The sequence below is a fragment of the Folsomia candida genome, unplaced genomic scaffold (genome assembly GCF_002217175.1).
Source record: "Folsomia candida strain VU population unplaced genomic scaffold, ASM221717v1 Fcan01_Sc007, whole genome shotgun sequence".
Classification (NCBI taxonomy): Eukaryota; Metazoa; Arthropoda; class Collembola; order Entomobryomorpha; family Isotomidae; genus Folsomia; species Folsomia candida.
This window is the reverse complement of record NW_019091199.1, coordinates 6,799,647-6,815,442: the sequence shown is the minus strand read 5'-3', so window position 1 is coordinate 6,815,442 and position 15,796 is coordinate 6,799,647. Positions and strand designations below refer to the sequence as shown.

Here is a 15,796-nt window from a genome sequence, read left to right as displayed (position 1 = left end):
TTCCAAAAATGCGTGGTCTGGTATCAACGACCGGTCAAAAATATTGAGTTACTTACGCCTTATGAAAACATTGGAATATTTTTCTTCCAATATTCTTCAGAATAGTTTGCCCTGGAAGGTCTGGAAATATTAATCCCACCCAATTTACCAAGAAACTTATTTCGGTACCTGCAACGAGGAAAACTAACCCTTCCTCAGGTATCGCCCTACCCGATTCACCGACCAAGTGACCCTTCACTTTGCATGGCCTGCTATGCATTTGCCTGCTTACTTGCTGCTTACCACCACATTTAACTAATCCTTGACTGCCTCCAGTAAATAAATAGTCCAGCATTCGACAATCAGTCTTCATTCACAATTTTGTCCTCCTTCAGTAACCATATTTTATAGCACTTTAGCTAAAAAAAATCAATCCACATTCCAACCACAACATAAAACCTGCCAATAAATCTGTCCCCCATTAAAGTGAGAAGTAACTGAAGAAGTAAAAGAACAATTGAATCCTAGTGCTTGATAAGAAGAGAACTTTTAAGTGTCCATTATGGAGATCGGTTACGATATTGTCCCGAGACGCAGCATCCACGCCAAGAAGACCAACCAGGCAACCAGTTTCAACGAGTACTACCGTGAGTCCCCGTCCGAAAGGATGGAGAAAATTTCGCCACAAGGCCAACAACCCCTCGTCGTCGCCAAGGAGGAGACGACAAGCTGGCGACAAACTAATCCACTCCTGATTGCGAATGTGAGTAATTTAATCTGGGTTTCAGTAATTAATTTAGTATGCATGCACAGTTGAGATTTTATCGCACAAAAAATATTTCATGATGAGCTTATTTACGCCGTCTCATATTCCCTGCAGTTTTCAACCATTAATTATATTGCATTCATAATAATAATAATTGCTGAAAATGAGTCAGATTTATATGCGACATTTGGCAGTACATACATATATTTTTAAATTATCAAATTAGAAAGGTTGGTCGTGTGTACATGTTGTGTCTATATTTAACAAAGTGATTCATTAATCCTGAGTATACCATATAGACGACGGCTAATTGTTTCGCTGGGCTATCAACTTGCACAATATTAGATTACAGTTGTTATATATTTCATGCTTGTTTATGTTGGGTTACAAAATTTGATAATTGAATAGAATTGGTTGCCCAAAAATAAGTATGAGATTTAGATGGAATTATTCAATCTGTACTGTTTTGTTTGCTGTAAATGTAAGAAGCCGTTGATCATTTATTAATAGTTGAGTTACATGTTGTGAGTTAAAATAAAGTCACACAAATGGGTAAAGGGTAAATGTGAGGCAGTTTGAGACATCCAATTGTGGCTTGATACAAAATCTTATCACTTTAAAATGTCAATAAGAGGCATATTGAGACAACTACTTATATACACAATTAAATTATTATTTATAACAATTAAGTTTTCTCAAATATTTAATTTTACTTTAATGCAATCACTTTATCAATATTTTTACAAAATATTCGTATTCACATGTATTTTGTGAGTACGAATATTTTGTCATGTTCGTCATTCGGTCATGTTTGTCACAATATATTGCGAGTTTCATGAATAATTAGGTAATAATAATGTAATTATGAAGTAACTAATATCCCCCAATTTATATCTTCCCAGGTCCTCGACGTCATTTTCCCCTACCTGGACCACGCCTCCCTGAAGACCTGCAGCCAAGTATCCTCCCTCTGGTCCGTCATGGCCACCCCACTGCTCCGATCTCGCTCCAAGATCCACCTCGAAGGCCCCCTCTACGACGAACGAAGTGACGCCTTCCTCTCAACGCTTACCCCCACCGACACCCTGCCCATGGCCAGTCTGACCTACAACCTCCACCACACCTCGACCCCCTTCCTGTCCGAAAGAGCGTCCAGTTTCTTCTCCACCTTCGGTCATTCCCTCACCTCCCTCACCCTGCAAGCCTACGCCAATCAAGACCCGGCCAATTCCCTCGGCACGAACCACTTTTTCTCCGTCGTGTCGCACCTTGTGGGTCGCGACTGTCCCTCCTTGACCCATTTGACCTTATCCCACCTCCAAAATCTCGACTACCTCGACCCTGAAATCGAATCCAGCCTCTCCTTCACCTCTCCTTCCATCCGTCACTTGACCATTTCCTTCGAAGGGAACTCCCTCATCCGACCGAGACGTGCCTTGAACTGCATGGCAGCTTTGAAATCCCTCCTCGCCATCGCTCCCAACGCGACCATCCTCGACACCGACTGCCTTTGTGGAGGTGAAACCTTCATGTACTTCCTCATGACGCTGAGAGACTCAAAGATTTCGGGCCAACTGACCAGCTTCTCCCTCAGCGGTGGCCCCCTCGATAAAGTAGCGATGAACATTTTGAATTCCATGACCTTTTCGAGACTCACCTCGCTCAAGATCAATACCCTCATCACGGCTCAAGTGCAGACCGAATTTATCCAATTTTTGCAAAAGTTGAGCCCAACTTTGCAAAAATTTGTCATGTTTGGCGACAAATGGCGGAAATTTGGGCTGCAGGGAAGAATGGCGAGGTACGAGGAGGGATTTATGATGGATTTCCCCCTCATGCCCAAACTCAAGGTCTTCCACCATCAGAATTATGAAGGCTTGCGACTTGGGAGTGAAGATTTTCTGCAAAGGTTGCCAAATTTGGAGGAGGTGGTGATTCGTGATTTTCAACCCTCCTTGGCAGATATGATGCTCTGCCCACAGCTTACCGTGTATGGGACGATGTTCAGTCCGAGCATTTACAAGAGGGGGAAGGTCACGCCGAAAAATCCGAGTTACGCCAACGTCCATGTGAAGAAGGTGGTTCTTGATGTCGTATTTGTCCCCTCGTATGAAAATCTGAGCTCGATGGAAAAACTGCTCAAAATGTTTCCAAACGTGCAAGAGTTGGAGCTCACGGTCAGTTTCGCGTATCAAAACGTGTACGTGGGTCAAGTTTTAAACATTTTGGCCAAATCGAAGATCAAGAAGCTCAAGATCAAGTTTCAACAGTGTGCTGAACTCCGATGTGGCTGGGTTGCGGCTGCATTTCATGCAGCATTGGTGAATTATTTGCCCAAATTTTCTGGTAAGTTAATTTCTATCATTTACAAATGCATACATACATCCGTATAAAAACTGTTGAATTGAATTGAAAATCTAAATGAAAAAACTGGGAATAATTTTTAATGGAAACTTTATTTATTTTTGTGAATTACAGAACTGCAACGGGTCGACTTTATCCTGGACGATATGCCCCCAATGTCCAGATTCAACTTGCCACTTTACTTTGTCAAAGGAATATTATGCACCAGGTCGTTGAGCATCCTTAACCTGACCGGATTTTCCATTGGGGTAAGCATTTGAGTATTTATTTTGATTTTTGTGATCATTTCTTGTCAGCTAAGAAACTTGTAATAAGTAAAAATAAATCTAAATTTTTATGTATTTTTCTCTGACTGATTTCAGGACCTCGAAGAGACGGAGATGTGTCGCCAACTCTTAGATGACAAATTGTCCCAGTGGAAAATTAGCGAGAGTGTGATGCCATATTCAGATTTTAGTCATTTCGAATATTAATTAGTTAGTTATCGAGATTTTTGTTGATATAATTTTGGATGGAGAATTTGAGTAGATTTTGATAATCGAGGAGTTTCTTATTTGTGATAAATAGTTTTGGAAGTTTATTCGTTACGTATTAATCTTTTCGTATTTGTTTTTATTTTATTTTTACGCTATAATTGAATTATTAAACATGTTAGCTTCATGGGTTAGGAATTTTGTACATAATTTGGATATCTGTCAGATATCCAAATGCCTGCCTGCCAAAACTCCAAAGATGTCCAAACAGATAGTATCTGTTTTGACATCTTTTGTATACATTTCGAGAAAATCGAATTAATCTCTTCGTAATTATTTTATTTTTTACTTACGCTATAATTTAATTATTAAACACATTATTTTCATAGGTTAGTAATTTTGTACATATTTTATATATCTGTATTGACATCTTTGTAAATATTTAGTGACAATCCCCTACGAATAAACTTGTAAGTTTTCAAAATATTAAACAACTTTTACATTCACATATCGAGTCGGATTGCATACGCATAATTAAATACTTCAACAAAGAAATTTGTAAATGGCATACATCAACTACTCAAAGGCATAAAATTACGAAAATATAAAGTACATTGTACATATACAAATACAAATCTGATCTAATTATATAAACACCCTTACACCTGCATCTGCAAATTCCCTTTTTTCATACGTGTATATATATTATCGTCCAGAATTTAAAAAAATTCCCACAGGCGAGAAATGGGCTGATTTTGACGGCTTTGACGATGAGTCACCGAATTCTACGTTAACGTGCTAAATTTCCTATTTTTAAGTGGTACATTGTTCCCATTGTATGCACGGGCGCCCATCGGATGACACATCTATTTATTAGAAAGCCACCCACAAATGCGTCATGCTCACGACTGCTTTGACTTTAAGTATCCAGGTTACATTAGTCTCCCTTATCGAGCGATAAACTGACAAATAATCATGCTTTATTTCATCGTTATCCAAAATTTTCCTAATTTCATTGTGGTCCACATTTTAATCACAATCATGAGTCGTTACAAGGGCGTCGGTGGACGAGAAAAAAATAAATCTGGACGTAACCTGCCCCCAACTTCCCCACACAAGATGAAGGAATCCACAATTCCACACGCTCCCACTGGGCGACGAATTGCTCCCATTGCGGAGAAGGACTTCAACTCGTGGCGTGGCCTTTTAGACGAACAGTATCCTTTAATGAGTCCGGAGGAAATTTCCAGGTGGTGATGAAAGCCATACGCATTTCTGAAAGAACTGTCCATGTAATTTACATTTATTCATGAAAAACCAGAGCGGAACAACCCTTCCACATGCTCATCCTCCACGACATGATAAACGCTGGCGACACTTATGCAGCGCAAGAAATTCATACCTTGTTTAGAAAAGAGGACCGTGAACGTGAAAGGGGTCGCATGGTTGGAAAACCCTCCCTCCGCGATCAACCCCGCAAGTTGGCAAAATTGGCCGAGAATTTGAAAATTTTTCATAATTACATGGCCCAAGGTGTGCAATGCACAAATGCTTTTAATTCTTGACACCGTAAGTTAATGACTAATTATGTAATAGGAGAATACGAGGTGGCACTCAACTTTAAGAAAAATCTGGGCGAAACTGCCATGCACGCGGGGGATATTTGGCTAGCGAAGCATTTCTTCCTCTCCAGCATATCTGCGTGTCGACGGCGACGAGACGATCTTGAGGAGGAGGAGCAAAGCGTCGAAAATGACAGGCAAGAGTTGCGCCTGAAAAAGACGCAGGCTGAATTACACTGCTTATTAGCGTTCTTAGCCAGAGAGACGGATGAGACGTTGGGTAAGAAATTCTAAGCTTCCAACCAACAACTGTGGAAATCTTGTCCAAATAGTTGGTTAATTAGTTGATTAATTGTTTAGAAACCTCCCTAGCCGTAGCGATCGATCATCTTGCCATGTGTCGCCAACTCAGCAAAGATCAACGTTGGCAATTTAAAGTAAGTACATATCAGTAATTGGGGCAAGTTTTTTTTAAACTGAGGAATGGAGTGGACAATTAGTATGACAATAAATGGCCTGACTTGATATTGTGGGTCCAGACTTTATTTATGACAGCTGATAAGGTTGCATGAAAATGATTTGCTTCGACGTAAATTAGTTTAGTTTAATGGATACAATTCCACATAATTTTGTTTAAACTGTTTTCAGCCGAAAGTGCTAACGATCAAGTTGAAAAAACCGATTGCAATTCACGGATTGAGATTTGATGGTGAGTGACAGACTGAAAATTAAATTTAAAAATTAAACTTGGTAATTCCAAATATTGAACAGAGAATGAAATCTATGACGTTGTGGACGGATGTTCGATGACGATTTATATGATTTCTACTCTTTTGGAGCATGAATTATTGATCAGTTTAGCGAATCAGATTATGCACTCGCATCGAGCTCCGACTGGTAATTTAAGTAATTAAGCTTACCTGATTTTTGAATTTTATAATTTGATATTTTTTTAACCGTAGACGAGGATGTCAAAGTGGCGCATGAATTTGCAGATCATGCCCTAAAATTGGCACTAGAAGGTCTAAAACTTAGCAAACAGCTTAACCCTTGAATCTTGATTCTTGATTAAACTCCTATAATAACTATATTTAATTATGCATTAGTACGTCAACCTACTGCAATGAGTAGTGCCCTGGTCAGATTTGGTCTAGTTTTGAGACACAGGTGCATACGTATTTTTTCAGATAGTTAGAATTCTTTAAATTAACGTTATGCTAATTTACTTTCACTAGTGGAGCTTACGATGATGCTTTCACCTATTTTGATAAATTGAAGCACAACGCAATCGTGACTGGTGACTATTTAACCGAGGCGATCGCATATCACAACATTGGCCTGTGTCTTATCGGGTATCTACATAAATTCCCACAATTATTTTTTCCAAGGGAGAAAATTAATGACAATTTTCATCAGCAATTTGCATTTCATGTAGATCCCACAAATCTAGCGAAGCTTTAGAATGTTTCGCAAAACAGTTAGATCTCGCCGCAGAATTTCAAGTTAAGGACTTGGAGGCTGACGCGATGTACGAAATTGGACATTTATTCCTCCAAGAGGGTAAAACTATTCGACACGCTAATTCACACACCAATTTTAAAAAATCTTACAAAATAATTATCTAGGTCACATGTGGGAGGCCGAAGAATGCTACACAATTTCCTACGAAGACTTCAAAACCATGGAGCACACCCACTCTCACGGTCTCGCGGCCTGGTCGATGCTAGGCGTCGCAGCCGGACACAAATTATGGGGTCGATTCGCCAACCTCTGCCGACACAATCGCACCTCCGACTACTGCGTCCTCCTCAACTGGAAATGCTCCCGTGGCGCGCTCACCTCCAATCAACGCCCGACCTACAAACCCAGCACGATCGCGAAGGTGTATGGTCCCTACGTGCGGAAAATGATGCCCCCCACGTCCCACCGAGCAGAACCTGCGGATTACGAAGAACTCGCCGATTCGTCCGAACTCTCGTCCGATTCTTACAAAGAAAACAGGCAAGAAACCCACAAGAAGCATGGAAAACATGGGCTCGGAGGACAACCTCAGTCCTCATCTACCTTATCCCCGGACCACTTGGTTCCTCCCCCGCCTGGCGATGAGGACTGGGACCGGACAGAACTGGACGTCAGCCAGTTGGAGACGGACTTCATCCCGGACGAAGATCTGCCTGGGTACATGAAATTCAGAAGGAAACGAGTCTCCTCCTCGGCCATGGTGGGGGCGGAAATGTTCATCACGGTGAAGCGGAATTCCATCAAAGTTCTACCCATGGACAGTTTCACGACGGAGAGTAGGAAGACGATAGTTAAGCCGAAAGCTGATGAGGAGGAGGAGGAAGAAGGTGGTCAATTGGGTGATGACGAAGCGGAAGAAATAACCGGAAGTGATGAGGACAAGGAACGGATAGGAAGTCGGGATGATGGCGATGATCTCGAACGGCTTGGTAGTATTGAAAGTTGGGATGATGATGAGCACATTCATCATGTTCATCATCATCATCATGAACATCATGAAGGGGTGAAGAGAGATACCATGTCGGATTCGCCGGATTCGGGGGGTGGAAATACGACGGTGGTGCATGACCATTTGCATGACCATCATGACGAGCATGACCATCTACATGACCATGACCACCTGCATGACCATGAAGAACATGACCACTCACCACATGACCACGACCACGAAGAAGAAGGTCACACTCACGATTCCATACTGGGTGAAAGTCATTCACACCACGAAGAAGAGGCAGCCACCGACTCCACCACGCAACCAAACAGTTCAGCCCTTCAATCATCCATTGAAAGTAATCCAGCCCCCCAGATTGAAGAAGAGTCTGCAAAAATATCAGCTTTACAAGGCCCTGATGATGAAGATGAAAGCGGCGAAAATCATCATCACGAAGAAGAAGAAACCATCGAATCCCCCACGGCCAACAGTACCGTGACTGATTCGACAAAGGACAACTCCCCGAAAATAGAGTAGCAAATAAATGATATAGATAAAAGCGTGTAAAATAAAATACCAAATGAAAAGAAAAATCCTTTCTTTTCTTTTCACCAACTAAATTGCGTTTCATGTAAGGAAATCTTATTTCGATTTCATTCCATACTTTCCACTCCATTACGCACGCTGATCTGAAGTAAGTCCGTATCTCTGAGAAAGAGATGACATTTTCCTCCCCGACAAACAAACTTTCCCTTCCTTTGCACGCAACATCGCACTTGTTCGTTGTCCTATCATGATGATGTTATCGAATCAAAAAGCGACTTTGTACCTCCTCCTCCTTCCCTGAAAATTGGGAAGAATAGTCGACGGCGAGTTTACTTACTTGCCTCCTTTCCTTCATTTACATCTCTAGTCTGCCAGGCCAGATCGATACTCGGAGCCGAAGAGATTTTCGTCCCGAATTTGGGCAGATGATGTGATGGTCCTCTGGATGATTCCGTGTTTTTGGGATGATCAAGTTTTCGATGAAGGAGAAAGCATAAATGTTGCCGTGTTCTACTGTCACCACCACCACCGCTACCACAATAATAACAAGAACAACACACGAAGTAGACACTCGTTTTCCTTTCTCCATGAAGGGACAGGCTTTTCCTGTTATATAATTTTTGTTGCTCAAATATTCTCCAATAAAGTTCAGTAAAACGAATAAAAAATGAAAAGTATTTAAAATTTTATAAGCAAAAGGGTTAACTTTTGTGCCAAATATGCCGTGCCAAAGAAATTTTGGGGGGAGAAAGTTTATCATAATTGTTGCATTGTGTTACTTTTCATTTGATGGTGGTTCCCATTCAGTGAAAGCTGGAAACATTCCGCTTCCACTGGGTAACAAACTTTCTTAATTCTGTTCAATTATGGATTTTTAAAGTCAATTATTGTTCTTAAACTTGGCAGGGATCGTGTTCGGTCAAGGCAGTCCGGAAATCCAGACGGCATTTAAACACGCCCTGCTCACCATGAACCTCAACATTACCACGAATCCGAGAGATAACTATAGATTGACGGCGTTCGTTGACAGCATAAACACGGCGGATGCGTTTAAGCTGTCCAAATTGAGTAATTAATGTTTAAGCATAATTAATTAAAGGGTTGTTAACTAACTCATCTTATTCTTTTTTTAATTTGATAAAAGTTTGCAACCAATTTTCGCGAAATATTTACGCCATGGTGGGATCCATGAATGCAGAATCGTTTCATACGTATCGTGCTTTCGCTAATACATTTCACATGCCCTTAATTACGCCAAATTCATGGTACTCGCCCAGGGAAGCGGGGGGAGGTCGGGGAAAGGTAAATATTTATAATTATTAATGTTAATGGCTAATTAGTTAATAAATGAATTATTTATCAGGCACAGAATGATGACGGATCAGACTACGCGACAAGACTTCGGCCCGATTTTAATCCTGCGATACTCGACACGATTCACCACTATGGATGGAAAGAAGTTATTTACCTTTATTCTACGAATGAAGGTAATAATTTTAATATATATATTTTCTTACATTTTAAAAAATGCAGGGGACCACAATTTCCTGAGAACTGTAAATTTTGCTCCATTTTTTAGGACTTCTCCGCCTTCAAACTCTCTTTTATCGCACCTCCGAACCAGATTATATGCTGAAAGTGAAAGTAGTTAAGAAGATTTCATCGGCAAAAGATGCAATCTCTGTTTTGAGGGAGGTGGAAGCAGCCGAGAGGTATTGTTAAAATATTCATTTCTTGCATTTGAAGCACTTTGAATCTGGATAGAAAGCAGTTTGACAAACAAATTTAATCATTCATTTGTTCCAAAATTGACGTTAAAATTATTCATTTTTTTACAAAATAGATTACAATTTTCAGATTTACCCAAAAATACGTCCTCCTCGACACACCCACCCCACTGGCCAAGGAGATCATTCTAAGCCACGTCCGAGACGTGCAACTAGGCCGGAGGACGTATCATTATTTGCTGGCAGACTTGGTAAAATATTCGATAATTTAAGTAAATTGACTTCATTTTTACTCTCACGCTAAAATTACGACATTAGGCATTTGACGACACGTGGGAAAGTAACATTTTAGAGTTCAACGCCATAAATATCACGGGATTCAGGATGGTCGACACTGGGCGGAAGTACGTGCAAGACTTTCTCCAGAAGTGGGCCGTTTTAGACACCACGCAGTTCCCTGGGGCAGGGAAGGATAGCATTTCGGTACATTTTCAATATAAAACATGCAAGTTAGTAGGCTATTAATCAACAATTAATTAATTATTGTAGGCCAACGCTGCGTTTATGTTTGACGCCATGCTGATCATAAAAGAATCCTTTACCGACATTCTGACCGACAATCCGTACGCTTTTAATCGATACGGTGCAGAAACTGGTTCCGCGTGCGAGTCTGGTTCTGATTTTTTGGACGATATTCGGCCATTTGAATATGGACAAAATGTGAACCAGCATTTGCGACGGGTTAGTAATTAAGTCTTACAGTTAAATAATTTAAATGTTTATCTACATAGTTTTGTAAAAAAGAATATGCAAATTTTATCCAGGTGCAAACGGAAGGGCTCACAGGTAATCTATTCAAATTTTTGAATAAATCCAAACTGAACTTAATCAAAATTTTAAAATTTATTAGGCAATCTTCAATTTCACGAAAATAACGGGACACGAAAGTATTTCTCCGTAGATGTGATGGAGTTGAGGGACAATGCCACGAAAGTCAAGGTACTTGCATACATGTAAAATGTCTGTAAAAATTAGTACCTATCATTGTTTTGGATGAGTGAATTAATTCCTGGTTTATGCATTTAGATTGCTCAATGGACGGATTACTCTGGGTTCAAGGTGGAAGAAACCCCACAAAGTCACAACCAATATAATAACGACAAAGAAGTCAGAAATTCTGGAGAGAAAGATGTTTACATCGTTTCAACAATTTTGGTAATTTTCATACCTCCTAAAATTAACAGTAAATATTTGAATTCAATAATTGAATTTCAATTACTTATGGACAATAAAATTTGTAGGATGAACCATTCCTAAAATTGAAGAGTCCATCCCAGAGAAAGTCCTTGTCTGGAAATGATATTTATGAAGGATTCCTTAAAGATTTTGCTGACATTGTGTTCAAAAATTTAGGAGTGACATGTAAGAATTAAAAAAATATTTAACAACATGAAAGACAACAAATTTCACAATTCTTCAAAAAATTAGATAAGTTCCAACTCGTACGTGATGGAAAGTATGGGGCGAAAATGCCCTCCGGTTTTGGAGAAAATTGGAATGGTATTGTGGGCGAATTGATTCGCAAGGTAATTTGGATAGTAAAATTATTGCTTAATTAATTACGAGTTACGTTCCCTTATCCAATTTTACCTTATCAAGGAGGCAGATTTATCCATCGCCCCGCTGACCATCACCGCAGGTACGACATTCAGACATGATTTTTCTAGATAACGAAATAAGCTTAATAATTTACTAATCTAGACCGAGAACGCGTCATTGAATTTACAAAACCATTCCTCACTCAGGTTTTAACCAAACTAAAAAATATCAAAATGCACATATTGATAGACTAAACTTATCAATTAATTTTCTGTCTTTAGGGAATCTCCATCATGGCGTACAAACCGAAAAAGCACCTCCCCGGCATGTTCAGCTTTATGAATCCGCTCTCAGAGTGGGTGTGGCTGTCCGTTCTGGGTGCTTACGTTGCAGTGAGCGCAGTTTTCTACCTCATTTATCGCCTCACCTCACTCCAGCAGCCTCACAACAACCACACCCAATCAGACCATCAGTTCATCCCCCATCAAAACCAACAGCGAATTAATGGCGAACTACACGCCAAATTTGCTCAGCATCAGCAGGCTCAAGATCACACCCACACGCAGATGTATCTCATCCAAAAAAAGCAGAAGAGTGAACGCCTCCCAGTTTCGAACTTTTTGTGGATGGCGTTCGCAATTTTGACGAATAATAGAACTTTTGTCTCGAGGTGGGCACATATTTTTCAAGATTTACATAATTCAAAAGGAATTTTGAATCAAAAATTCGCTAAAATTTACAGATCCATCGCTGGAAAATTTGCAAGCACAGTTTGGTGGATGTTTGCCCTGATCCTTGTGTCCGTTTATACTGGGAATTACATCGCCATAAGGCTCCGAAATAAGGCTGCCAATCCCATAAAATCAGCCTGGGATTTAGTCGACCGGGCAGGAATTCAGTATGGAACTCTCCAGTCGGGCTCGACCTACGATTTCTTTAAGGTTTGATAAGAAGTGATAAAATTTCGTTTAATACGTATAAAAGAATTTTATGCTGAATTTTATGATGATAAATTCATTAAGAATTCCGAGAACGAAGTCTATCGCTCCATGTTTGCTCATATGAGTGGCCCTCATCAGAAAAATATGCCCAGTTATGAAGACGGAATCAACGCTGTGAGGCAGAAGAAAGGTAATTTGCATAGCTATATAACTTTATTATTCATATTATGTAAGAGGGAAATCATGCTCAGCATTTCGTTTTTCAAATTCTACAGGAAAATACGTATTTATTTTGGAATCGGCTAAAATTGAGTATGTCAGCAATCGCAGGTAATGCGTAATATTGCATAACTAGTGTAGAAGCCCGTCAATCGACGTGCAAAACAGGCCCGTCGATAAGCCCGTTACCCCAACATTAGTGAAGTTAGCCTCTCCTGTTCTCTCTGCAGAGTGGAGAGAGAAAAGGAGAAGCTAACTTCTCAACTAAGCCACCGACCCAGCCAGCCAGCCAGCAGCGATACACTCGCCTGCTTTATATAGTTTAGATAGGCCGTTAGGAAAACTAGGTTTCGAAAATTTCCGTAAGTTTCCCTCTCTTATCACTTGAGTCAAAACTTTCTGGAGACCATATGAAAAATGTTCAGAGGACACTCAAGAGCCAAGAGTGATGTCAAGATCGGCTTCGGAAATCTTGACCAAAATCAAAATACATACATATTTCTCGAATTTTTCGTAAATTCATCCTCGTTTACATAACATTTGTCAAAGTCGAAGTGGTTAACGTTGACTTAGGTGACTCATCGTCTCAAAAAATCTCACGGCAAAAAACACAGGGCGAAAGCTATTATTTCGTACCACTTATTTTTATTTTGGCGTAAAAATCATACGAAATTGAATAATGTAAACGCCAAAATAAAATAAACTGGTGTAAAATAATAAAATAATTCGGCTCATTCGGGTAATGTACTCCATATGATGAACTTAAGTTTACCTACATACCAAAGTTACTTTGCACACCATGATTTCGAAATCGTTTTCTGGAACAATGAAATGAAAAATAAAAAATCCGTCGGGTCATTTTGTAGTCAGTAAGTTGATTAATGGGATAGCGATGAGTTTTTTTTAAAGAAGATAAGCCAACTCTGTTGATATCGATTTTTCTGAAGGCCTTCGCTCTTTTTGGTATTCCTCCTTCAAAACGGGTCAAAATCTACAGTGCATATTTTTAATAAATTGGTACTGACCTGCTCTACAAAATGACCCGATGGAATTTAAAAATACATTCCCAGAACCGAGAAATGAGAAAAAACGTGCAGATTTTTAGACCTGTGACGTCACAGGCGATGAGTCACCTAAGTCAACGTTAATAAAATGTACGATAAAAGTCTGATTGAGTGAGCTCAATGCCAATCAACTAATTTTTAAGTCGGTAATATAAATGTTTTATAAGTAGATTTTTCTTCAACTCCTCTGACGATGATAGTTTATTTTTGAAAGTGCACTTTGAAGGGAAATTTCGAAGGGACCAAAGATGGGAAAAGTTACGGAAATTTTGAAAACATAGCTTTGCTAATTTCATAATACTTTTTTTGTAATACGGAATATAACATGTAATAAATATTTTATTTCAGGCCCTGCAACACTATCAAGGTCGGGTACGACTTGGGAGAAATTCATTACGGCGTGGGGCTTCCGGGTGGTTCGCCATTGACGTAAGGAAAACAGCTCAATTATTCAAAAAAATGTTCCGAGCTGAAGCAAATAATTAATATTACTACGACTTCACTTTCCTTCCCTTCCAGGAGCAAGATGAACATGGAAATCCTAAAACTGCGAGAAAGCGGCGTCCTCCGTAAACTCGAGGAGAAATGGTGGATGAATAAAATAGATTGTCAAATTGCCACCAAGGTGCGTACATTCCTTCTTGAATTAAGTGGGAATCCGTAGAAATCTCAGAGTGAAAAGAGGTAAAAGCTCGCTAATTGTCCTTCCAGTTGGATCAACTCGACTCTGCGAACGAGGAGGAACTTTCCCTTGGGAATCTGGCCGGAATCTTTTACATCCTCATTAGTGGAATGGTTATTGCAATCGTGGTCTGTTTTTTTGAGCTTTTCTGTTCCTCCAGCTCCAAGAAGTCGAACCTCCAGGAAGCCAGTAGTAATCTCAAGGTATAGATTTATTCCCTTCCTGCTTGATAATCATGATCATTAATTTTAATCCGGGATTTTTTTAACGGCATTTTTTACGAGGCTATATACACTCTTCCGTTGTAAATAGGTGGCATCATCCACCCTGCCAAAACAGGTAGTCCTCCAACATCACCAGCAGCAGCACCAGCACGATAGTCTCGTACACCATCGTGTAAACTCACATTCTCATTGTCATTCATCCCATCAAAACGCCATCATCGATTCGGTCCCGATGCCAAATGATTTCTGCGATATTTCGCCAGACATGAATACAAATAAGTGAATCAACGAGGGAATATATTCTGTCCTGTCTAGAGTAACAATTTGGCTGAGGTACGTAATACATACGCAAGTTGTGTAAGGATTTGTTTTATACAGGAGACAAAATTTGGATTTAACTTATCACTTTAAGGCTTATCAGGTATTACGAGAAACAATAATAATTTTAGTGATGAAAGTTAAATGAAATCAATCAAAAATGTTGCCAAAAAGTTTGCCAAAGAAAAAGTTGTGACTAAAATACATACTAAACATAATCTCACATCACAAGGTTCCGTGTTATCTAAAAAACACATAGTTAACAAGTAGACAATCCATATCTCATAAATATGTATGTACATTTTTATTACTTATTATTCTAACTAGTGTAAAAAAAAATTTGTTCAAAAACTTGTTGATGTTGTCGTAAGTACTTATTCTCAGCTCAATTATTTATGACTTTTATTACACCGTTATATTTACGACGGCATAGAGAGTTAAGAAAGTTGTTGCTTAATTATGTCGTCTCAATTAAGACGGAATAATAAATGGAATACTAAATTAAACCGAGTCTCGACATTTTCATGTCAATCCGAGTAATCAACTCACTCGAAACAGCCAACATCTGTCCTCCTAGTGTGAAATTCACATGCAAATTTTATCCCCCATTTTGCACAATCTGCTGCTGCTCTGCTTGAGAGGAAATAATAATGCATACCATTTCACCAAACCTGGTGGTGCCCATTACGCGTGAAATGCAACCTTACTTTCACAGCTACAATACAACTTAATTACTTCATTATGCAGTACATATCCACTCCACTACTTGCACCATTACGTTCCTCCTCCTCGTGGAGAAAGTGTGTTCATTTCCCCGATAAAAATTCTGGGCATGAATTCCCTTCACAAAAATTTAATAAGATCCTGAATTACTCAGAAC

At 39.5% G+C, this 15,796-nt stretch overlaps 2 protein-coding genes across 2 annotated transcripts; both read left to right on the top strand.

The window, feature by feature from the left end:
* Positions 1-52: 52 nt before the first annotated feature.
* On the top strand, positions 53-4,033 carry LOC118436246. Its single transcript, XM_035853893.1, has 4 exons — positions 53-742; positions 1,648-3,091; positions 3,224-3,357; positions 3,472-4,033. The coding sequence occupies exons 1-4, from the start codon at positions 542-544 to the stop codon at positions 3,580-3,582; spliced, it is 1,890 nt and encodes a 629-aa protein (XP_035709786.1). The 5' UTR covers positions 53-541; the 3' UTR covers positions 3,583-4,033.
* Positions 4,034-8,628: 4,595 nt separating this feature from the next.
* On the top strand, positions 8,629-15,422 carry LOC110852729 (glutamate receptor 1). The gene is made up of 23 exons (XM_022100841.2): positions 8,629-8,979; positions 9,049-9,210; positions 9,287-9,444; positions 9,506-9,629; positions 9,722-9,854; positions 10,000-10,120; positions 10,188-10,352; positions 10,419-10,610; positions 10,694-10,715; positions 10,780-10,868; positions 10,956-11,084; positions 11,171-11,291; positions 11,358-11,455; positions 11,529-11,568; positions 11,631-11,674; positions 11,750-12,138; positions 12,211-12,409; positions 12,491-12,599; positions 12,685-12,739; positions 14,041-14,121; positions 14,212-14,317; positions 14,404-14,577; positions 14,687-15,422. Exons 1-23 carry the CDS (start codon positions 8,862-8,864, stop codon positions 14,879-14,881), a joined length of 3,024 nt encoding a protein of 1,007 aa, XP_021956533.2. The 5' UTR covers positions 8,629-8,861; the 3' UTR covers positions 14,882-15,422.
* The last annotated feature ends 374 nt before the right edge of the window (positions 15,423-15,796 follow it).